General features: G+C 43.4%; 1 protein-coding gene across 1 annotated transcript in view; it reads left to right on the forward strand.

Moving 5' to 3' along the window:
* ANKLE2 (ankyrin repeat and LEM domain containing 2) overlaps window positions 1–25,828 on the forward strand; it is a gene marked incomplete in the record, with an annotated part of 2,117,323 nt that overhangs the window by 87,226 nt on the left and 2,004,269 nt on the right. Inside the window, 1 exon segment of the mRNA XM_044060669.1 lies at window positions 429–952. Coding sequence (XP_043916604.1) covers window positions 440–952 — 513 coding nt within the window.

Genomic DNA, 25,828 nt, shown 5'->3' on the forward strand with positions numbered 1-25,828 from the left:
AAAATAAACTGAAGCATTTACTGTATACACCAAGCATGGTGGCTTACTTGGAGTAATTTCAACAGAGTAGTTGATTTTTCAAAAAATGAACATTTTAAATATGGTTGGAATAAGTAGGTAATTGGTAAGTAAATCCGTTGATAAGAAAATCTGTTGTGTAATAGGTCAGAAGAACTTAATTTGACTATATCGATTATAGGTAAGTCGAGAATTATTTACAGCCTTTTTTTCTTGTTTTTTGACTTGCAGACCTTTTCTTATGGTTTCTAATTTTAAGTGACGAAACGGGAAATTGAGAATATGACACTTGTTTCCTTTTTGGATAGATGCGTTGTTGTTTAAACATTCTTAATAGGCAAGTCCAGAACTGATGTATGATGATGTGTTTAGGTGTTGTATTTAATTTAATATACTATGCATTTCTTTAGGAGAATAAACAATGGAAGCAATTTTGAGCAGACTGAAGCAGTTGACTCCAGATGAACTCAGGCAGGAAACTATACAAAATGGACTGAAGTGTGGACCAATTACACCCACCACTCGATCTCTTTTTGAGAAACGTTTAGCCCAAGCTTTACTGGAGAGAGGAGGGGGAGTGGAGGCCAAAGCTGACCCTGTGATGGAACAGAAGCAGTCATCAACACCATTGCTTTTAGCTTCAACATCGGCTCAGTCAAATCAGCAGTCACAACAACTTAGTAATTCTAATTCTGCCACCGAAAGTCGTCAGGGGTGCATACCCCAGGTTTCTTGTGAAGATAGTGGCTTTGGATATGATGTTGGACTAAATCCTCCAGAGGAGGAAGATTTACTGGAGAAAAAAAGTTCCGAAGCTTCCTTGGATGTACAAGCTGGATTTGAAACCCATACAAAGGAGCAGGCAGCATCTTCCTTGAGGGAAATGTCCACGTTACCTTCTATATACTATGGAGTTTGTCCAGTCTGGGATGATATATTGAACAGAAATGGTAATTTTCTTTAATTTATGAAAGTCTGATAAGTGCTGAACTTCTTTTTTCTTAACTTTTCACTAACTGTTGAAATTTAAATTTGAAAATAAAATGTGATTTTTATGTATGTTTTACACATACACATCTCTTACTAGAGAGAACTTGTTGCAGTGTCAACATGTTACATCACATTTTTGTCGTATTTAGTGTTTTCCTTTGATACTTGACAGAAGTTACTTTCAGTGTAAGTTGTATTACCTTTCTAGTCTTTCACCACAAGCTTGTGTGTGCGCACACACACACACACAGTGAAATCTAGGACAGTGATATGATAACCATTACAGCAGAAGGCAATAGATGCAATTTAGATAAACTGTGTGAGAAGTTTTTGCAGATTACATGGGAAAAGCCAAAACAACAAACAAACATGTATTGCACATGGCTTAGTCATAGATAAACCTGGTATAAATGCCTTTTGGTAGCAAACGGGTCTGACATTCTTGATAAAAACATAGAACCATTAATGTGAAATTTCCAAAGGTAGCCCCAAGATCTGTAAGGCTACATGGACATCAGGTAGATTTACCTCTGTCTGGTCTCAGCAGGACCTGCAGCCCAGATCTTTTCATGTTCACTTTGCACTTCCTGAATTAAAGTCCAGGTTGACACCTTCTTACATACTCTCTCTGTCAAGGATGCACTTTGCTGTAAGGAAAAGTGACCATCCTCACCAGAGGAATTCAGGTACTGCAGACTGTGAGGTGAATGAACTGGCCTATGCTGACCAGGTATCTCCTCTGTCCTAAATGAGCTGCCCAGTTTAAAACTAATTATGTATGCAGATGACTTTCATTTGCTAGAATCCAGTATAAATAATTTTGGTTTGCAGCATCTTCAAACTAGCTTTGGTATACTCTGTAATTGGACCCAGTCAAAAATGTTTATTAATCCCGTATGCAGATACTACATGGACTACCCTCCTATTAATCTTGGATAATAATGCAGTGCTATGCTATATATGTCTGATCAAAGTTGCCTTGGCTTAACCGTTGATCAAACCTTGTAGTTTAGTAAATAAATCATTGGGACAACTTAAATTGCATTATAGAATTGCCTATTGTCTCCCTTCTGTTGCTCACTGCTCCGTAGCTCAGAATGTACTCATACCTAACTGGAGTATGTGCTCCCTCTTCTCGCTTAATGTTCCTGCTCTAATGCTTGCAAATGGCAAATTGCAGAAAATAAAGTTTGTATAGTTGCTTTACTTGTAGATTATGTTGTGCATTACTGTAACCTCATAGCTGGCTAGTTTAAACTGGCTGCCAGTAAAATTTACAGAGTTGCACTTCTTTTTAGTTCACTCTTTTTAAAGTCCTAAAACAGCATTATGACCCATCTCTAAGATCCATCCATCCACAACCCCTTTTTTCCATTTTCACACACGCGGTTGGGGTGTCACTTTAGTGGTGACAATCATCTAGAACCAAAATTTATACTGCCGGATAGCTAGCCCTGCCATGACTGTTCTTCCATACCACACACTTATACCCATGGCCAGTTTAGACTAAACTTCAAATTAGACAACAAAACTACCTATTTTGGGAAAAATGTTGAGAAGTCCCTAATTATTGTCAGATTCCAAACCCAGTTTACTGTTTCTGTAGAGAGAAAGCCCTTTCCTGACATTACTCCTTCAAATGGAATGTTCTACCATTTGAGGTAAGAGAACAGGAGTCAGTGACAAAATTTAAAAAGTCCAAACAGAAGTACCATCTCATGAGCAAAGCTAGCTGTGTTTGCTTTCATGTTAATGGATAGCACTGCAGACATGCTGCTGTTGACACTACTGATTAATTTTTTGTGGCTGTACTCCCATTGCCTAGATATGTTGTATTACAATTGTTTTATTGTAATTTGTGGCTGTTATACCAAAGCTTCGAATTTTGTATCATAACTGTTTCACTTTACTTCTGACATTTTATAGTGCAACTATTGTATCTCTTGGGTGTATATATGAATTGTTTTCCTCTTCTGTGTTGCACACATTAGTTGATGTTTTTTGTCACTGCCACATGGCCGCTGTCATGGTTGAAAAAGTATTGGAGACCAGCCCACTTATTCACTTGTCAAATTGAAATAAATAAGTTTTATTAATTAATAAAAGCAAAAATCAAACCGTAAATAAAGCAGTCATTGAGAATACCTTATTCTCCATGTCACACCCAAAAGAGGTTTCATTGCAGATATCCTCCATAGTATGGTGGAGACGTTTAAACGGAGGCCAAGGAATTTTCTCAGGCCCAAGTTAGATGCAGGAATTTTCTGGGCCTGCTTGAACACAAATCTCTGGCAATTCCTTGTTTGTCTTTTTGGCTTTTCCCAGTTAGGGGTCGCCTCAGTGGAACTCCGGTCTGCTAATGATTGGCAGTAGATTATTTATTTATTTTTATTTTTATGGTGCCGAGTTGCCAGCCCGATGCCCAACCTTCAGCGAAGGCACGCCCATTCGCGCATGTCTTTCGAACGACACTCAACCACGGGGAGGACATGCAGACTCCACACAGAAGGCACTCCAGCTGAGAATCTAACAGGAGAACCTCTTGCTGTGAGGCAACAACAATACCGCTGCACCACCGCGGCTAGTCTTGTAAATCCTTGGTTATGCATTTAATAGAGTCTGCTTAGAACCAGGTTCCCAACTCCCTGCTCTTAGGAAGCCAAACTGTTTCTTTAGGGTCCATAACTTCCACAAGTACCTCCTATAAGAACCCAGTAACTAATCTTGCAGTGTTGTCCATAGATTCCTTCAAGAGATCTTCTGTGGGTTCAACCAGGAATCCTGTTACCAATGGCAGGGAGAATAAAATCTTTGCTTTGAGATGAAGACTTGTATATCGGCTACCAGGCCTTTATGGCCCTTAACTGTCTGTCAAACATACTGAAGTTTCAGGAGTCCCTCCTTAACCAGATGAGTTTAAAAACAGAGAGTAAGTAAGGAAATAAAGTGAGATGCTTGATATGTGCAACCTCAGTTCCCAGGTCACCAGACACTCAATGAAATGCAGCTATGATGCACTTGATAAGCAGGGCAGCTGCCATGGGGCTGTAGTTATGTGGCATGCATAGCTGAGGACACATCCACTGCCAAAGCATGTTAAAGCATAACTCCTTAAAGCACCTGTGAACCCCTGGAAGAGAAGGTGTTTGTGACTGGAGGAAAAGGGGAAACTATGTAGTCATCCAGGATCTTTTTCTTTCCACTGTGATGTGATACTTTAAGAGCTATCCTAGTAAAACCTGACATTTCTGCCCTAAGCAAGACAACGGCCAGCCACAAAAATGTAAGATGAACTGCTGGAAGAACAAAAGCCAAGGGGTCCAGCCTGCAGGCCCTCAGGGTAGTAACATCCAGAAGGAACAGCTATAATTCAGCAAAGTTCATTCCTCACCATCCCTGCAAACCACACCCCAATCCCACCCTCTCACCTTACTTCCCAAATGTACCCACAACCTCCTGTAAGAATAGGAGGCAATCTGTCCCAGTGTGTAAAATAATTGGAGTCCATCATGCAGAATATGTGGTCCTAAAGATATTATTAAAGTAGGGATATAAACTACATTTTCAAATGCCAATTTTTTTAGGCATTTCAATGGTTCCCAGGGATCAAGTCTACATGTCTCCATAACAAACTATAATATCTACAGTCCCATGAAACAATCAAGAGTGAACCAGAAAAAGAGGAGGATACTTGGTTTTACTCCATATTCTTTTCTGGTTTCAAGAAAAGAATGGATGGCGTAGAAAGTGCAGACACTACTTGGACCGAACTAAGTCCTTCAGCAAAGCCAGGTGGTCTACTAAGAAGTTAAGAAAAACGGACAGCCAGTGTCAACACGAACATTTTTCAGATGATTGTCTCATGCTATTTATTTTTGCTATTCTATCTATAGCAAGCCACTTCCAGGCAGGACTAGTTAGTTTTGCTATTATAACTATAACAAGCCACTTCCAGGCAGGGCTAGAGTCCACTCTAGAAGGGCTTTGGCTTCTTCTGTGGCTTTTTGGAAAGGGTGGACTTAGATTATTCTAAAGGCAGCAACTTTGCCCTCTCCTTAGATTTTCACAGAGCATTACAAACTGAATTCCTTTTCCAGGTCCAGAACAAGCTTTACTGTGGCCATCCTTCAGGGGCTCCTGGATTCCTGAATTCCTTCCTCCTCCCCCCTAGTAATCCTAAGCTTTAGTAATCTACTTGATTATCATAGGCTGTTGCAACAATAGTCTAATGCTGAACGTGGTACAGTTGTGTAACAAAACTTAACAGCAGATCTTCTAATGGCTCACTGTTGTATCCATCCCCCTTGTTTAGTTTTTGATGCATTGCTAGGGTGTGGATGCATATATCTTTGTGTACTTAGTGTCATATATTTTTCTATGGCATTTTCCTCTCCTAGCATTTTTCTTCTCATAGCTACAGCCTACTTGCTTGAGGCAGGAAAACTGTGAAGATTTTGCTCTGGTCAAGCTACTGCCGCTTAAGGCATGTGGAAGGTGCCCTGAAGTTTGGAAAGCTGGCCTATGTCAAAGTCAAGTCAAAGTAAACTTTGGCATTCAGACTCCACAAGTGCAACTGAACGAAATCACATTACTATTTGCAAACATATAACATGTACTACAATTCGCATTACTACATTTAGACATTTCTACTACATAATATTTACTGTTTTACATATCAACAGACATTTGTTAAGCTAAAGAGACCCTGTATTTATTGCACAGAATTCCACAGCCACCTCTTATTGCACAGGATTATGTTGGCACTAATCTAAGGAAACACAATATTTATTGCACAAAAATTTCTCAGCTGTTACTTATTGCACAGAATGCTGTTTTAGCATCAATGGATATTGCACAGAAATAAGATTTATACTCTGCTAGATTAGTTGCATAGTGAATTTAAGACCTTTTAAGGTTATTGCACACAAATATGCTTCTCACTTGTCATATTGTATACTGTCCCTGATGTCAAGCGAGATGCAGGTTGCTATTTGAGTTCAGTAGCCTGATGGCCAGGCGATAGAAGCTTCTGTTAAATCTGGCCATTTGCAATGTATGTTACAATGCTTCCCTGATGTTGGATATAGAAATAGTAGTCCATATGTAGGGTAAGTGCAGCCAGTGACCATTTTCCTGGCTCTTTTGAGACCACAAAACTGGTGCAAGTCTTGAATAGATGGTAGAGTAGTCCTGGTAATCTTTTCTGCTGCTTTCACCACTCTTTGGAGGGGCTTGCAGTCTGTGGTGGAGCAGTTGACCTACCAAGCTGTAAAATTGTTTGATAGGATGCTCTCAGTTGTGCCCTTGTAGAAGGATGTGAGAACAGGGGCTGGTAGAGTTGCTCTTCTCAACCTTCACAGAAAATGTAGACATTGCTGTGCTTTGACAATGACATTTGTGTTTACGGACCAAGACAAGTCTTCCGAGATGTACACCCCAAGAAACTTGGTGCTTCTAACCCTCTCCACTGTTTCTCCATTGATTGTGAGTGGGAATATTTCTTGTGGTTTCTTCTGAAATCCATGATTACCTCCTTTGTCTTATTCACATTGAGTGCCAGATTGTTGTTACCACACCAAGTTATCAGTTGACTCTTCTCCTCACTGTAGGCTGTTTCTTCCTCATTGCTGATGAGACCTACAACTGTGGTATCATCTGCAAACTTAATTATACAATTGGAGCTGTACTGTCGTACGTTAACTGAATGAATAGCAAAGGGTTCAGAACACAGCCTTGAGGTACACCAGTGCTCAAGGTGATGCTGTTTGAGGTGTTCTATTTTGCGCATACTGTTTCTGGCCTTTCAGTAAGGAAGTCCAGAATCTAATTGCACATTGGAGTGCTGAGACCTAGTTGGGTTATCTTCTCTATCATTTGCTGCGGTATGACTGTGTTGAATGCCAAACTGAAATCAATGAATAACATGCGCACATACCTGCTGCCATTTTCCAGGTGATCCAACGATAGATGTAGTGCCAGTGAAATAGCATCTACTGTGCATTGATTTGGTTTGTATCAGTGGTGGCTGGAGACTTCAAATCAAATGGAGACAGTTGAATGGGTGGGGCCATTGGGAAGTGGTGTGACCAACTAGAAAGGGGTCAAAACCACAAAAACTGGTACTTTAATTAAATACACTGCCCTGGGTGCAAAACTGTCATTATGAGAGTCCAATCAAGACAAAATAAAGTGTAGAAGAAAAAAATATTTTAATGCATTGGCTACATCTCAGCTTACTTAATATCTAGATGGAAACAAAAGGTTGTGAGGCATGAAAAAATAAATTACTTTTTAAATACATTACTGGAATGCCAGTCAAAATCAAGTATAAAAAAAGCAGCACTCAACTCAAACTACTTCTCCTTGCAGTGCAGTTCTAATTATAATTTATATTCAGCTTTATAAAAGTATCAAGTAACATGCTGAAAGTAGCAATCTCTGTGATACCCCCACTTGTAAAAATGTTTCTTATCCAAAAAAGACATGCTGCCTGACAATGATCTACTTGTTTCATGGTGAAATCATGATCAAAGTAAAAAAATGACCACCAAACAAGAAATAAGCTTAAGATAAATTGCTTAAAGGATTACTGCACAGGTTATGGACCACACATGATAGATTGGCATTCTGTTTAGTTTACTGGTAAAGCCTGCAAAGATGACTACAAGTCTCCAACAAATGTAGTGAACTTCTAAAAATTCTGTCCTTTATTACAAATACTGTCAAATGCATAAAGGTGTATACATTATCTAGTTAAGTAAATATTCTCTGCATGGCAACAACAAAAAGGCTTTCAGTGTTGGTAATTCTTTAACAGTATGTTTATTAAAGCTTACATGCATCTTACAATCTCAGACAAGCTTATCTGATGGTCATTAAAGCATTGCTACTTAAACACAGAGCAACAGGCACTGCAACAACATGCATTTTCTGAATAATAAGAAGCATAAATCAACCGTGTAAAAATATGATAGAAAACCAGAGCATTTTGCAAATTCAAGGACAGATGAAAAGCCATTGTAGTACTTGTGTCTACCTTGGATTGGGGGGGGGGGAGCTACTCTGCACACTTACACTGCATAACTGCTCCTTGCCTTGCTGACACATCCAGAGTCGCTACATGGGGGAGTGGGTTGCAACAAACATGTCACAATTTGAAATGTCTCTGGCTGACTGTGACGGCCCTGACACATTTGTCATACCTCTCAACCTCAGAGCAAGAAATCTGGACAAAGCCATAAATAGAAGTGGGACAAAGGCCCAAAAATAAGGACAGTTTTTAAATATTGCTCTTTTAAACTTAGAAAGATAATAGAGTAGTAGGTCTTGCATTTGTATGATTTTTCTGAAGGGTAGAAATCTGAAACTTAAATGTCTTGTCATTATTTTCTAACTTCCATCTTTAAAGATTTGCCACTAATTTGCCAGAAAACCAGAATTTTTTGAAAAATGGTCCAAAAATGTGATGCAGAAGTATAACATAGCCACACAATGCAGCTGGGAACCTGTCAAAGAAGGGACACTTTTTTTAATATTTGTACTGTTAAGTTGAGCACTGACAAAATAAGAGAATCTACATCCATTTCTGAAATAAAAGTAGTCTATATCTCTGATCATTACAATTATTTCTTAATTGTAAACCTTCCACATTTTTTTCCAAAATTGCCATTTTGCAGAGGGATTATTAGGGGTAGAGCAACATTTTGAGCCAAAGTCAGGGACAGTTGAGAGGTTTGGATATACCTAATTCTATAAAGCAATTTATTTGCTTGTACCTCTCAACCTCTTAATGCAGGAAATCTAGACAGGGCCAATAAATAATAAATAAATAAATATATTGGGGGAACATACAGACAGTACTAAAAATTGCTGTTGTATAAACTTAGACAGTTGATAGAATAACAGGGCTTGCTTTAGCATGCATTTTTCTGAAGTCTGAAACTCAGTGCCTGTCATTATTTAGTGACTTCATTCCTAAATGATTTGCCAGAAAACCACAAATTTCATGAGGAGCAAACCAAAAGTAAAAAGCAAAAATCTGGACAGTTGAGAGGTGTAGTTCAGCTGGGGCTTAATTTGAGTTTGCCGCCCTTCCCCCCTCACAAAATCATGGTCGAATGGGGGCTCCCCCTGCAGCCATTCCAATGTCCCATTACATGGCTATTTCACCCCATTTACCGTAAACACTGTAATGTGCATACTGCTTTACTTCTATGATGATTTGGATTTAATTTAAAAGTTTATTTTACATTTTACAGCACAAACACTAATAGACATCTGCTAAACAATGCAATGCAGTGTCACAATGAAAATAGACTTGGCATTAAAACTTCTCTGCCCTTGAAACTCTCATTCATTGAAACAGCATTGAAACTCGCATTCAAAGAAAATACATTTGGCCAGTGGCAGATAATTAACTTTGGGCTGTTTTCAAATCATGGTCCCCTTGCACACGAAACATACAAGTGTTCTTTGATACACCTTCCTGATAGTATTAAATTATATTCCTTGTATAGTACAGTGCAGTTGTTGGAGGGAGTTTTAAATTTATTGTTTTGAACATTTTTCCGGTAAACAATGAAACAAAATGCATGCACCAATAATGACAAAACTGCCCAGTTCAGAACATTTCCATCATAAAAGTCTACTTAAACTTCTACAGTCCACCAGTATCAGTAAATATGCCCAATCTCTGCAGAAGTCATCTAAATAATTCCAAATTAAAGAGATCTGTAACTAATAAAGAGGTTGCTGCTAGCAAACAACTTTATATTTCATTGTTTCATGTACATATAAAGTGCCTGTTGCCCTTGAGGAATAAATTGTCCATGTTAAATTAAAAAAAATGATATGCTAGTAATATTACAATAGGGAATGAATGGCAAACTGATAACAGGTTGATAGTTACTAGGTATCTCCACCAAAGAGGACATTCTCAGGACTGCAGCATCCACCCCCTTTAAAAGTACATTACAGTACAGTATCAGCAATGCATCTTTATACTGTGGGAGTAGATCCCACAGCCTTCTGCATCAAAGGCAAGTACACTATCTGTTGTGCTATTCTATTAACAATGCAAGCAGACTCTGCATAAGCGGCACTAAACTTCTCTTCCTCTAAAGCTCTTAGCTCCTTGTAAAATCCACTCAACTGTATCTCTCAGCTTTGCAGTACACGAGCATAAGAAATCTGGAAAAAGACAAAATTTATTTTGGGGGGGACAAAAGCCCAAAAACCAGGGACACATTTTAAACATAGCTTGTATAACCTTGGAAAGTTGCAAGAATAAAATGCTGTGCTACTGCCATGCATTTCACTGCCAAGTTTTGAACCCATGACCCTGTGCACTACACTCAGATCAACATACCACTATGCCAAGTCAGCCGTTTCTTGAAAGACACAAACTTAATCTTACATCATTTAGTGAATTCAGTTCTCATCATAGCTCTCAACCTCTTAGCACAAAACACCTGGACAAACCCAATAATGGGGAAACACAACCCCCAAACATATTCAGTGAATTCAGTTCTCACCATAGCTCTGAACCTCTTAGCACAAAAAAAAAACTGCACACAGCCAATAATGGGGGAATACAGCCCCCAAAATAGGGACATATTTCACATATTGATCTTATAAACTTAGAAAATTGCTAGAATAAAATGTTTTGTGTTACCATGTACTTTCTGAAGAATATGAAGCCTGAAATGCAAATGTCTGTCATTATTTAGTGAATTCTAAATCCAGAAAACCACAGATTTTGAGGAACAGAACAAAAATATGAGGCAAAAATCTGAATGCTTTTCACAAGTGGTGGTGGGTAGGGAATTTAGGTTCTTGCTACCTGCACCCAAAGTTGAGGGTTTGAACCTAAGTTACTCTCTCTAGCCACCAGTTATAGTTAACTGGGGCATTTCACATACACACACATACACACACACACACACACACACACACACACCCACCCTAGTTCAATAAGCAGTGCAAATGCTAGTACTGGGAGATCGCTCTGTCCCATTCAAATAAGCAGTGAAAGTCCAGTTAGTCCTGATAAGCAGTTCCCCAAGCTCCATTCAAAGCAGCTGCTTTGTTTTACAGTTCCGCATCATTTCCTCCATAAGCCAGTTCCCCAAGCTCCATTCAAAGCAGCAGCTCCGTTTCTCTGCTCCAGAATGCCGAGCATGCATGAGTGTGCTGCCTCTATGCGTTCCGAGCATGTACAGACTGCAGACCTTGCAGTCTGATCCCCTTCCAGTCTATGTGGTTATAATCACATAAACTTCTGGGGCATCTGTAGACTGCTGCCTTCTTCCAACTCCGGACTGGTTAAACAGCAGTCCAGATTCGATTTTCCATCCACTCATGCACTAGTTCCAGGGATTTTTTTTTATTCTTGGTTTTCTTTTTGTACAGCTGGGGGGGGCTGCAGTCTGCCACTGATTTTTACACAAGTTGGAGTGGGTCTAAGCATTCTTTACTTTCAGGATCTCATATACTCTACTTGTGAGCCAGAGTTTCTGGTTGGCCCATGTGATGATGCACGTGTTGACTGTTACATCCTCTACACATTTGGATATGTAACCCAACACAGACTCTGTGTATTCCTCCAGGCTGGTTTGCTGATTTACAGTGGCTGCCTCTCTGAACATATTCCAATCTGTGCATTCAAAGCATTCCTGGTGTTCTGATACTTCTTCCTCTGGCTATACCCTTATTTGCTTTTTGGAGGGCTTTCCCCTGGTTAGTAATAGTCTGTGCGCCGATAGAGATATGATCCGAGTTGCCCAGGTGTGGATGAGGCAATGCCTTGAGTGCCAGTTCATATGCTCATATTCTATGGTCGTATAACCCAGATAGCAAAGGCTGCTGCAACGGTGCTCTATTAGGACATCTGCTATTTCGGTAATTTTACGTACACAGCTATACTTTTCTGGTCAGAGACACCTAAGCTTGAAGTTTTTCAGCAGCTGCCTTTATGAATGTTGCAACTCACAAGATCCTGCATGTTCATTCACTAGTCAAGAATCCCTGAATGAGAACGAGAGACTAGGGAAGATGGTTTGTGTTCTACATGTCGAAATTAATCTGCTTATCACTCTTCATGGATTTTAAGCCTGATATCACAGAAATGCAGAGACTTTTGGGCATTAGCTAATAGATTGATTCAAGACAAGTCTCTTTCACAGTCTTCAGATGCATCCTCTGTAATCATACATATAGAGCATATTCCTTGTAAGATTTCAGACTGTTCAGTAAGAGCTGTTGTATGCAACATTCTGGTGTACTGGCACTGGTAGCCCCCAGTAGCAGATTTTGTTGAAGATGGCAAGATAACCTTCATGGACAAATCTTTTAAAGTTGCACTATATTTAGTCCGGAGGTCAGGGAAGGACTTGAAAATCTGGAGGAAGAGGACAAATCTGTGGATGTTAAGTTGCAGCCTTCTAGAAAGATCCTTCTTGTAGGGTGCAAAAGAGACAGTACCGGATATGATACAGGTGTGGCATATAGCAGAAATATCAGCAACATTATGGAAGGCAGCCAAATGGCCATCAGAGGGTGATATGGAGGGTCTTTTACAAAAGTTCCAGAAGACCCATATTGAGATGGGAAAGGTCATTGCAACTCCATCGACTCCAAACCTAGTTGTGTTCACTGACTTTACCCTTATCCAGGTACACTCACCAGTCTGACCTTCGGCTCCAGTATTATCACCTAGATCCTGTCTCTTGAGAGTCCTTGCTTAATACAAGCTTCATCAGCTCTGGGGTTTTTGGATTTAACTCCACTCTGTTCTGACCTTCTTTGATCCGGAACCCGAGTCTCTAGGCTGAGGACTCAGGTGGGTGCCTCCAGTGACTGCTTTGGAGATAGTTGCCTTTGCCTCATGTCCGATCCCTTCCTTAGTGCCAGTCCCTTGGGTAGAGCTGTTGGATTGGATCCCACCCAGTTTCTTGTCTGACTCCTCTTTGAGGGAGTTGGAGCTGACTACGACACAGTGTTCTTAAATCCAGTGGAGGTTAGAGCAGCCTTCCAAGTGCTTGTGAGGATAATTTCTTCACCACACAGGGTAGGTCCACAGGCTCACCCAGGTGCCTTTCTTCCCCTTCTCCCTAAAATCAATCTTGTCAATTTCTACAAAAGCATCCACAGGGTTAGAGTTATTACATTGCCTCCAAACCTTCTTACCCAGAGAAGAGAGATGTAATGGGATCCTATCTCGCCTACATTCACAACAGATGGGTTCGGAGCCGATCCATCGGCTCCGACTCGGCAACTAATACACTAGCACGAAGTCTCTCATTGGCTGGGTTACTTCCTATCCCAGGATGCACTACACCTGCTTCCCCAGATCTCGTTTGCCGCTTAACAAGCTGGACGTGGTCTCGACTTGGCTGGAGCTAAGTGGTTCTTTTTACCTTATTGGTCCTTGACCTAGGGAATTTTTGTCCATATTAACCAAACAGCTGTTTTAACAGCTATTTCTTGCTATTTCTTATTGTTTTTTTGTTGAGTGCTTGTTTACAAAAATTTAATTTGTTCAGTCGGGTAAGGCCCGTTTAAGTTAGAGGGCCTTTGCCCTATCTTTGAGTGCTATTAGGTTTTTATTAACTTTTGGTTAGTTGTTTTTCGGGCAAAGCCCGTTTAAATTAGAGGGCTTTGGGCCGTTAACTTGTTTCAAGTTGTTGTGAGGTAAACTTTCACCAGTACTCGCGCCAGTGTGTCTCGCGCTTTTCAGTTGGCGCTTTTTTGTGTATAGTGCTATACTTTTGTGGTAGAGTAAGATTTCCTTAGAGTTTGTACTTGTTGTGGCCTGTATCATGTTTAAGGAACAAAAGTCAGGTTTTAAAAAATGCACTCGGTGCAAATATAAAATGTCCATTACAGACAGTCATTCAGTATGTGTTTATTGTTTGGGGCCGAAACATCTGCAAGAGACTTGTAGCGTCTGTCATGCGTTCTCATCTAGAGTTCTTCAAGAACGCAAGAACAAATTAATATTGAAAGGGCTTATCAAACCTTCTTTTGAGGAAGCCTTAGATCTTCCTGTTGCTTCCAAAGAAAAGATCGTCGGCTCCGACAAGTCCGTCGGAGCCGACTTCTAAAAAGACAAAATTGACCTCTTCTTCCTCGGCTCCACTGACTTCGGGGCCGAGGGTCGAAGGGTCTGCCTCGATACCTCCTACCTCAGCTCCATTGCCTTCGGAGCCGCAAGTTGGAGTATCGAGAGGTGAATCACCTCCATCGGTTCCAATGGCTTCGGAGCCGGTGGAAGTGTGCAGCTCAGACTCTTCCCCTCGGCTCAAGAAGGCTCCTTCGAGCCGATGGTGGTCCATGCTGTGGTGGAGTCGGCGCCGATAGCATTGGAGCCGTTTGAGCCGGTCCCCTTCTCTCTCGGGCCGAGAGGAAAGTCTTCTCGATTGTCTACCTCCTCTAAATCATCGAGACTTTCAGATTCGGACCTGGATAGGGTTTTACAGAGGCTATTCCAATCTCCAGTGTTTACTAAATTGGTCTCGGCTCCAGCACAGTTAGCTTCGGAGCCGATCCCCCCTCCAACACATTCGATTCCTCCTCCAACCTCCTCGGAGCCGTTGGAGTCAGTGGTGGTGGAGCAAAGCGGAGCCATACAGTCGGAGCAGAGACCCCTTTGAGGTCTCTCGGTTCCGACTGTGCTTCCTACCCTGTCCTCCGGTTCAGGGTTTGGTACTGCGACCTCTTCAGCCGGGCCCGAGGGGAACACTTTGGGATTGGGTGCTTTGGTGCCTAGTCTTCCTCTCGGAGCATCGGCTGCTGGAATTCCCAGTGCCATCGTGGCCTCTAGACCAGTGACCTCCTTGGATTCTGGAGGTCCGGCCTTTGAGGCCATGAGGAGCACGCTGGCCATGCCTTTGCCGGTTCAGCAAGATTCTACCTCACCGTCCCTAGATTTGGAGACTGGTGCCTCTGTTGCGTTGCAGCCCCCCGGCAGCGGGGCCCCAGGGCCTGAGGATACCCCCATCGGGGGTTCCCTTCTTCCGGGTGGTCCGTCCGAAACTGCTTCGGATGAACCCCCACGGAAGAAATTGTGTAAGAGGAAGCACGTAGACTCCCAAGATGAGTCTGTTACATCGGATACTGACCTCGATGACGCAGAAGGGTCCCCCAAATCATCTTCGGATGATATCTCCTTCTCAGATATCTTGGAGATTCTGAGACAGAGAGGTGACTGGCAAGCCAAAACCCCTTCAGCTGAGGTGTCAGTCTTCCTCAAGGCCTTTGGGGCCCAGCCTTCCACCTCCTGGGTGTCTCCGCCCTTCGATGAACTCCTTGATTTGGTTTCTCGAAGGGTGGGAACACCCTGATTCTGTGGAACCGGTGCCTGCGAGGCCCAATAAATTTTTGTCAGCCCCCCCCCCCCAGAAGGAGTTTCTCACAAAGGGTGTGCGTGTAGATGCTTTGGTGGTGGCTTCTGCCACACAGCAGGACGTGGCAGAGGCTTCGACATCTGTTCATCCTCCTAATAAGGATTCTAGGAGTATGGATAGGTACGGGAAGCGTACCCTGTCTTCAGCGGCCTTTGCCTTACGGTCGCTGAACTACTTATGACATTTTACGAGGCTCCAAAGGGATCTTCTCAAAGAGCTAAATGACTCTCTTGTTGGTAACCTACCTGAGGCGCTGGCCCCGACTGTTGGCGCACAGATGACTACCCTTTTTTCTATTGTTAACTCGTCCATGAGGCTCATTTCATATGCGGCCGAAGGGGCGAGTAGAGCAGGAACAGGCGTTGCCCTCAGGAGACAAGCCTGGTTACGCTTGTGTTCGCTCATGAGGCCTTCAAGTCTTCCTTCACGCCCCTTTGATGGGTCATCTTTGTTTGGACCCAAGGTGAAGGACACACTAACTCGGTGCGAGCAGGAGGGCAAGACTTTGACTGCCGTTGGGGCCCGATTTTCCGCCCCTTCTAGGCCTTACCCCAAGGCTGGGAGAGGAGGGAAAATGTGGTTTAGAAAATCTCAGAAGTCTTTCCCTACTCCACCCAGTGATTCCCCCGCCAGAGGCAGGGGATTTGGAAGACGCCCCAGAGGTGGCAGAGGCCCCCGTAACTCTGGAGACCGCGATTCCTTTCGTGGTTCTTCATACAACCAGCGTTCCTGAGTGGTTGCCCGACTGTGCAACTCCGGAGCCAGTCGGGGGTCGATTTCTTGGCGCACCCACAAGCTTGGGAATCCATAACAAGCGATCAGTGGGTGCTTCGCATTATTACCGGAGGTTATATCATCCCTTCAACAAACCCCCCCTTTCTTTAAGGGAAATCCCGGACGTACCACCCAGTCAGCGGGATCAGGCAGCATTAGAGGTTTCAAAGCTGCTAGAAAAAAGAGCCATCCAGCCTGCCCCCAACGACCAGATCGGATCAGGAACTTACTCAAGATTATTTTTGGTACCAAAAGACAGGGGACTTTAGGCCCATTTTGGACCTCAGTTCATTGAATCGCTTTGTAAAGAAGTCCAAATTCGAATGGTCACTCTTCAATTTATTCTTCCTTTGCTGGAAAAGATGCATGGATGTGCTCCATAGATCTCCAGGACGCTTACTATCACATTCCCATAGCTCAAGAGTCCAGGAGACATTTACGCTTCATCGGAGTCAGTCATTTCCAATTCGAGCACTGCCCTTTGGTCTCACCACAGCCCCAGGGTGTTCACCAAGTGTCTGGCAGTGGTAACTGCTCACCTGAGAAGTCTGGGATTCCAGGTGTTTCCTTATCTAGACGACTGGCTCCTTACTGCCACCTCCGAGCATCTACTACTCCAAGCGCTCAGAGCCACGTTCACCTTGGCCGTTTCTTGGGGATCACGTTCAATTTGCAAAATCTGTACTACAGCCATCTCAGCGTATTACTTTCATAGGCAGACTTAGACACAAAAGAATGCGCCTTTTTACCGGCAGCAAGAATTCAGGTCTTACAAGATCAAGTCAAATCCTGTCTTCCCCTACAAAGAGCCCCGGCCCATCGGATCCTACAACTGTTGGGCTCGATGGCGTCGACCATACTTTTAGTTCCCTTGGCCAGACTTCACATGCGAATTTTACAATGGCTACTGTCGGTTCAATGATCTTATCAGGAACTTCCCTTGAACCACTTAATCATAATCACGGAAAGTTGCCGTCGAGATCTGCATTGGTGGCTTCTCCAATCAAATCTCGACCAGGGGCGACCCTTTATACCTCAACGTCCCATTGCCACTGTGACTACGGACGCCTCCCAGGTAGGGTGGGGGGGTCATTACCTGGACAGGTCGGTCCAAGGCACATGGCAGATCCAGGAAACGCATTTGCATATCAATGTCCTGGAGATGAGAGCGGTACTATTGGTACTCCAAGCTCTCCATCACGCTCTCCCACAGGGCCCGATTACTATCCTATCCGACAACATGTCGGTGGTGTGGTACATAAACAAGCAAGGTGGAACCAGGTCTTACCCACTATGCAGAGAAGCCATGAGACTTTGGCACTGGGCGGTAGCTACCAACCGCTTTCTAATGGCAACGCACATACCGGGGAAGTCCAATGTGATTGCGGACAAATTAAGCAGGACCATTCTTTTACCCCACGAGTGGTCCCTCAACCAGGGTATAGCTGCGAAAATCTTCGACAGATGGGGTCTTCCTTGCTGCGACCTGTTTGCCAGCCCTCACAATGCGAAATGCAGAGAGTTCTTCACACTGTTCCCTTCTCAGGGACAGATTCCCAGGGACGCTCTGACTCACATTTGGCCCCCCGGTCTTCTCTACGCCTTCCCTCCGTTCCCCCTCCTACCGAGGGTGATACAGAAGGCCATTTACATGGAGAGCGAGATGATTTTGATTGCCCCGCACTGGCCTCGTCAAGTTTGGTTTCCTTTCCTACAGAGGCATGCGATAGAAGGTCCATGGTTTCTGGATCCGGTGCCAGACCTGTTGACTCATCAGTCAGGACGGCTTCACCTGTCTCTCAGGTCCCTGAAGTTGGCAGCATGGTTACTCAACTTCCATCCTTAGTCCGAGACAATGCTCTTTCGCCGGACGTGGTCCACATACTGTCTTCTTCTCATAAACCTTCCACCATCAAACTTTATTCCAGTAAATGGAAAAGGTTTGCCTTCTGGGCTCAAGAACGGGGTATAGATCCTCTCACTGCACCAGTATCGGAGGTTCTGAATTTTCTGGCCTCCCTTTTTCAGTCGGGCTCTTCAGTTTCTACCATTAAGGTTCAGTTAGCGATCTCTAATTTTCATGCTTCATTTGAACCTTCATTGATGTCTCACAAACTTTGTAATGCTTTCCTTAAAGGGGCTTGGCTCCTTAGGCCTCCTTTATCTCATCCTGTCCCCCCTTGGGATTTGAATATGGTTCTTGCTGCCCTAACTGCCCGTCCTTTCGAACCAGCTGCTACTTGTGATTTAAAATTTCTGTCTTGGAAAACGGCCTTTTTAGTAGCCATAACGTCTGCTAGGCGAGTTTCAGAACTTCAAGCTCTTTGTTCTGATCCTCCCTATTTGATTTTTCACAAGCATAGAGTTTCACTGAAATTAAACCCTGCATTTATACCAAAAGTGGCCTCCTCTTTCTGTATTCAACAAACTATAGAACTCCCTGTTTTTTTTCCAGAATTCTCTAATAACGCAGAATATACTTTGCATCAATTGGACGTACATAGACAACTGCGTTTTTATTTGTATAGAACCACTCAAACGCGGAAATCAAATCAATTGTTTGTTTCCTTTGCAGTGAACAAATTGGGTCAACCAGTAACAAAAACCTCCATATCTAAATGGATTAAAGATTGTATCATTTTTATTTATTCACAGGCTAACAAAGACCTTCCCTTTCCAGTCAAGGCTCATTCTACCAGGGCAATGGCTACTTCCGTAGCTTTTCACTCCAAGTTATCAATAGATGATATTTGTGCTGCGGCAACCTGGACTTCTCCTACACTTTCATTTCTCATTACAAATTGGATGTGGTTTCTCGAGGCAGAGCTTCCTTTGGTTCCACAGTTCTCAGGAGTGTGTTCCAATGAGCCACCCGGGATGTAGGTGCTAGGGACGCTGTCCCATCTGTTGTGAATGTAGGCGAGATAGGATCCCATTACATCTTTTAGTTATGTACTTACCATAACTTCGGATGTATGGGATCCATCTCCCTAACATTCATAAGTACCCACCCTCCTTCCCCCTTCCATTCGGATTTAGAGGAGCTGTAGTCTCTTTTTTCTTGGCGATCTTTCTTGAAGAACTTTAGTTGGTTATATTGACTACTAGTTTTTCTGTGTTTGCATGGATGTATGAAAGCGAACAAACAAGATCTGGGGAAGCAGGTGTAGTGCATCCTGGGATAGGGAGTAGCCCAGCCAATGAGAGACTTCGTGCTAGTGTATTAGTTGCCGAGTCGGAGCCGATGGATCGGCTCCGAACCCATCTGTTGTGAATGTAGGCGAGATGGATCCCATACATCCGAAGTTATGGTAAGTACATAACTAAAAGTTTTCTGAGGAATCTGGAGACTTATCCCCTGAGCCACGTAAAAGAAGACATGTAAGAGGAGATATCTGGACACCCATTAGAGTCAGTCACTTAAAGGTACCAGCTTTGGAGAGATCCTGGAACTTATGTGCCAGAGGGGATCCTGGTCGATTGAACCTCCCTCTCAGGAAGTGCCGGTATTGTTAGCATACAGAACAACCCCATCTATAGTCCTGGGTGGTCCCTCCCATCGACAAGCTAATATAGTTTGCTCTGAGGATGTCTTGGCAGGAACATGTCTCCCCCAAAGACAAGCCATTAGGGTGCAAAACTCTGCCTGTAGACTCCATAATCAGTGCAGCAGCCACTGAGCAAGTTAATTGAGGACTCTTCTCTCTACCCAACAAGGAGTCTTAGGCGATGGATAGGCTTTAGAGGCAGTTGTATGCTTCCAGCACCTTTTGCTGTTTGAGCCATGAGCTATACCACTCCTGTTATGAGATTTGAAAGGAATCTCAATCAGAAAGCTTTAATCACTGTGAAGAATCCAATTTCTCTGGAGTTGCAAAAGCAACTTCAGGTCACTCTGTTGAACATGTCCAATATTACCAACCTGTCCATGTGCCAAATGCATAATAAATATGTATAGAGCGACAAGCACAGCCAGGGCAGTCATTGCTATGAGACACCACGCTTGGCTGAGTTTATGCAATTTTGCGAACAGCTTTAAGGTGTCTATCAGCACTTCCTTTGAAGGTACTACCCTTTTTGGCTCTACAGTGTAAGAAAGGCTGAAGAACGATGTGAAGGACTGTAAGAATGTCTCTGCAGTGGATGTTAAGTTCGAGGTCCCTCGGCACCCCTTTGACAGGAACCAAAAAGGAGCTTAGTCTCTCCACTTTTGAAAGTCCTACACATTAGCATGACTCTTCTTTTAACATAGTTGGCTGAAGAAGAGGCTGCCACTTTAACGGATGCAGGCCCAGTGGCCAAGGTAGACCGCATAACCAGGCCCTTTTCTGGCAGATGCCACCAGACTCCCCAAGTGAATGCCCAACTGTTCCACTTGTATCCTTCTATCAGCACCCTGGGTTCTCTTTCACATGATAACACTAATACTGCACTTTCAAATGAATACAGTAACCAGTGAACTTACTGCAGAAAAAATGATGTAAACCTGTTAAACAAGTGCGTTATCAGCTCCAAGTTCGCTGGTTATACAATTCATCCAAAAGTACAGTATTGGTGGTGATTTTTAGTTTTTTTAACTGCATTTGTCTGCTCTTTGTTTTTTTTTCTCCTTCACATGAAACAAGTGGATGAGAAGGATCATATCCAGATGTTATTGCATTCCATTTTTGGAAGTCCTTCCACCTTCCATTGCCAGATGTCCCACCCAGTCAGGGAAAGGCTGCTGTGCAAGAAATTTATTCTCTTCTTCAAAGAATCATCATCCAAGAGATGCTACCAGACCAGTCCAGGTTAGGATTTTATTCAAGATTCTTTTTGGTGCCAAAGAAACCAAAAGGCGCTGTCAGGCTTATTTTGGACCTAAACGTCTTAAAACAATTGTATCAAAACAGACATTTTTTAATAGTCTTGATGTAATCAATTCTTCAGTGTCTTCTGAAAAATGAATGTATGTGCTCCATAGGATGCATACCAACACATAAAAATAGGGATGGAGTCCAAGAGACTTTTGTGCTTCTGCTTGGGAGTCAGTAATAGCAGCCCACCTGTGACTCCAGCAAATTAAGATACTCCTTTATTTGGCAAATGGCTCCTGGCTGCTTCTTCAGAGGAGTATCTTGTACTGTCCAGTGATAACCTTGTTCAGCTATATGGCCCCTAGGTATATCCAACAATTTTAGGAAAATCCAACCAGTTTCTCTCTCAACATCTAGTTTTTGTGGGATGCCAATTGGACATGACAGTAACTTAGATTTCTTTTCCCGAAGACAAAATTTTATCCTTGAAAAATGGTAGTACAGAATCTTCTGGAGTTTGATGTCCCTTCTGCGAGATTAGTTTTGAGGGTATTAGGTCTCATGACGTCTCCAGTCTTGATAGTGCAGTTTACTTCCTTCCCCATGAGGATTCTGAAATGGTTGATCTGATGTCAGTCTTGATTTTATCCTTGACAGATGGGTTTGGTTCTGATATCAGAACCGATTCGGCTGTTACTATAGCTTGCGGCAACCAAAAACTCTCGAGCTTCACCTCTACCCAAAATCCCTCTCTCACAATTGGCTCAGAACTCATTTGCCACTTTGTAAAACTGTCGCTTTTTGCCAGTGCTCTTGAGTTGTGGGTTTAGGTAAATTCTTTATTTCTCAAAAGTTTGTTTCTCTCTCCCGCTCTCTCTTTATCACTATACCTTAAAGTTGTTCTTACACATAGGGTAGCTCTATAGTGTCATTGTTGATGCTCTTTCCTTTGCAAGTTTGTGTATTCTTTCTAAACTATCACCATTGATAGTTTTCCCCTCCCTCTCTCTTGTCACTTTTTCCCTTCCTTGTACACATTTGTGTACTCTCTCTGACTATCATTGTTCATAGTTTCTCTTCTTCCCCCATCTCTTTCAAAAAAAAAAAAAAAAAAGAGAAACTTTTCCACTCTGCTAGTATCTCTAAATCTTTGGTATGAGTGCGAGTGTGAGTGGCTGTCTTCCAGCCATATCTCCTTTTGTTGGCATAACTGAGAAGGGTAAGGGCCCCTCTGGCTTTAAAAAATGCCAGAAGTGCGGCCACATAATTCCATCATCAGATTTTCATTCTCTCTTTGTCTATTGCCTAGTTCCTCTCCATTTACAAGATGACTGTAGCATATGCCATGCTTTTAGCCATCGAGCCCTTGTTGAAAGGTGCAAGAAGCTTATTTTGAAAAGCTTGCTTCCATCAGCATTTAGTGAAGCCTTATCTTCGGATATTTTCTTCCCTTCATCCTCATCTTCTGTGGACAAAGGAAAGAAGAGAAGTCTCTCTGCTCTGTTCCGAAAGCAAAGAAATTGAAACCCTCTGTTCCGAAATTGTTTACGGAACTGCAGGCCTCTGATTCTAAGACACCAGTGTTGACAAGTGCACCAGCACAGATTGTTATTTAAAGTCCTTTGACTTTGAAGGTCCCAGTACTGGGAACAGTGACTGCTCCACCTACTGTGACTAAGGACATTTTTCCTAGGACATCTTCACCATCAGTTGACCCATTTGAAGGGGAGCTTCCAGAAGTTTTTCTGCAGAGGCGCAAGTCCCCCTCTACTTCATCTGTCCACTCTACCAAAAGTCTGTCTGAACTTGAAGTGGAGAGGCTGGTGAATAAAATTCTATGGGCTAAAGGACTTTCAAGCCCCCTTTCGATTCTGACCCCTTTGGGTTTTGGAACAGAGATGACTTTTACCCCACTAACTACACCTCCTCCTCTAACCTATGTGGTTTTGGGGTCCTCTGCTGCAGATCTCCAGCCACTGAATGTACCGGCTCCAGAGTTATTTGTATCTTCAGAAGCGGTAGTTCCGCTGAGATGTTCGGTGGCTTCAGATCCGGAGATTTCCTGGAGCTGTAGCTACCCTGTTGGTGTACCGGCTCCAGAGTTATTTGTATCTTCAGAAGCGGTAGTTCCGCTGAGATGTTCGGTGGCTTCAGATCCGGAGATTTCCTGGAGCTGTAGCTACCCTGTTGGATCTGGGAGGCGGGTCTCGACTCCAGGTTTTTCAGAGCCATTCCTGCTTCTCGGGGCTTAGTCTCGAGTTAGTTCGGCACTGGTTCTATCTCGAGGGTCAGTTCTTCGGATCAGGGAGTGACCCCAGTCCTGAGGCAGTCTGTCTTGGTTTCTGGCTGTCTTCCTCTTCAGGGGAGCCAGCCTTTGAGGCTATGGAGAGGGCCCTCTCACTGTGACTCAGTCAGCGCTTCCCCCTTGGAACAGGTACCCCCCCTCTAGCTTGGGTATTCCTCCTGCCTCTCCATTGGGACAGGGGTGCAGAAGTTTGTGTCCCCAGACCCAGTTCTGTCATCTTCTTATACCTCCCCAGATTATCCCCCTGATGAGGTCCCTCAGAAAAAGTGCAAGAGGAAGCACTTGGATCCCCCCCTACAAGAACTGGTTATCAAAGACACAGATTTCAGTGTGGGGGAAGGATCCCCACGGTCATCTCCTGAAGATGTTTCATTTGGAGACATCTTAAAAATTTTAAAACGGAGGAGTGGCTGGAAGTCCCCAAACCCCTTCCTTGGAGGAATCTGTCTACCTGCACGCTTCCAGCACCCGCCCATCTATCTTTTAGGTGATTCCACCTGCTTATGAACTCAGTCAGTTGATTTCACAGCAAGCATGGAAGGCTCCGGACATCGAGTCCATCCCTAAGAAACGTGATAAAATATTACCTGCCCCTGAGGATAAGCAGTTCTGGGACAAGGGGTTAGCTGTGGATGTCATGGTCGTAGCAGCCGCCACTAAAAGGAACTCTCTGAGGAAACTTCCTCTGTCCATCTGCCCGACAGGGAGTCTAGGGTCATGGACAGATTAGAGAAGTGGGTCTATGCTTCATCGACCTTTGCTATAAGGTCCTTGAATTTTTTGGCACACTTCATGAGACTCCAATGGGATCTGATTAAGGAACTGTCAGACACCCTAGTGGGAGCTGTAGCGAGTGACTCCAAGAGAAAGTAGCTTCCCAGTTAGCCACCCTGGAGTCTGTCTAATTTGTCTATGAGGCTGACCTATCATACTGCCGAAGGGACTTAAAGAGCAGCGGGTACAGGCGTAGGCATAAGGAGACATGCCTGGATGCGCTTAAGTGACGTTGTGGAACCATTCAAGTCTTCTTTCGTCAATGCTCCCTTTGACGGAACATCTTTGTTTGGCCCTAAAGTGAAAGAGACCTTATCCAGGTGTGAGAAGGATGGGCAAGACCCTTTTTGCTGTGGGTGTATGTTTCTCCACCCCCCAGGTTCTTTTCTAGGATGCAAAGGAATGGTGAAAAAATGCGTTTCAGAAAATCCCAAGGGCCTTTCCCAAACACATGAGGAGGCAGTTCCCCCATAGGCAGAGGGAGAAGCAAAACGGAAGACGCCGCACTCGCAGCAGTGGTGGTCCACAAAACCAGGGCTTCAGGGATTCCTTTCCAGGAAGCCCTTTGAGCGCTCCTGAAGGGAGGCCTGATTGTCTTCCTCTGGAGTCAGTTGGGGAATGCTTGTCCTTGCACCTAAACGCCTGGCTAAACATAACCAATTCTTGGGTGCAGTATATCGTATCCAGAGGCTATATCATTCCCTATTCTCATCCTGCCCTAGTACCAAAAAATCCCTGATGTTCCACCCAATCAGAGGGATTCAGCAGTGCAAGAAATTAAGAAACTGCTGGAAAAGACAGTCATCCAAGAAGTCTCGCCAGACCAGAAAGGATCCGGAACCTACTAAAGATTCTTTTCAGTGCCAAAAAAGACAGGGGACTGGAGACCAATTTTGGATCTCAGTATGCTGAACAAATCTGTTCGGCAGACAAAGTTTCGGATGGTCATGGTACAGTCTGTTCTTCCTTTTCTGTAGAAAGATGACTGGATGTGCTCACTTGATCTTCAGGATGTGTATTACCACATAAAAATGGACAAACGCTCCAGGAAGTTCCTCCGCTTCCTTCTGGGAGCCAGTCATTACCAATTTAGAGTACTGCCTTTTGGTCTCACCACAGCCCCCAGGGTGTTCACCAAATGCATGCAGGTAGTAGCAGCTCATTTGAGACCGAGAGGATTCCAGGTATTTCCGTACTTAGACAACTGGCTCATAACCGCTTTGACCAGGCATCAGTTAATAGTAGCCAGAGATAACACTTTTGATATCTGTGCTCATCTGGGGATAACAGTAAACCTTGAAGTCACATTTGACACCAACACAAAATTTAGAATTCATAGGGGCTGTACTAAATACGGAGACAGTTATGGCATCCCTTTTTCTAGAGAGACTACTTTTATGGTACAAATTCCGAAGATAATCTGTAGCAGAAGGGTCTCTATTCAACTAGCTTTGCAAACTCTAAGGTCAATGGCAGCATTGATTAACTCTAGTACCTCTGGCCAGGTTTCATATGATAATTCTGCAATGGCTATTGGCTTCCCAGTGGTCTGTCCTGTACCAACCGTTGTCAGACCAAATTCTGATCACCAATTATTGCAAGAAGGATCGTCTATGGTGGATGGATTCCAAACAAATTCTCTGCGGCAGCCCCTTTGTTCTTCCAGAGCTCACGGACACTTCCCAGATGGCGTGGGGGGGGGGGGCATTTTCTGCGCAAGAATGTCTAAGGTACTTGGTCCCCATTAGAGGCCAAACTTGCACATC

Source organism: Protopterus annectens, chromosome 2.part0 (genome assembly GCF_019279795.1).
Source record: "Protopterus annectens isolate FY-2018-M chromosome 2.part0, PAN1.0, whole genome shotgun sequence".
In the NCBI taxonomy this organism is placed as follows: domain Eukaryota; kingdom Metazoa; phylum Chordata; order Ceratodontiformes; family Protopteridae; genus Protopterus; species Protopterus annectens.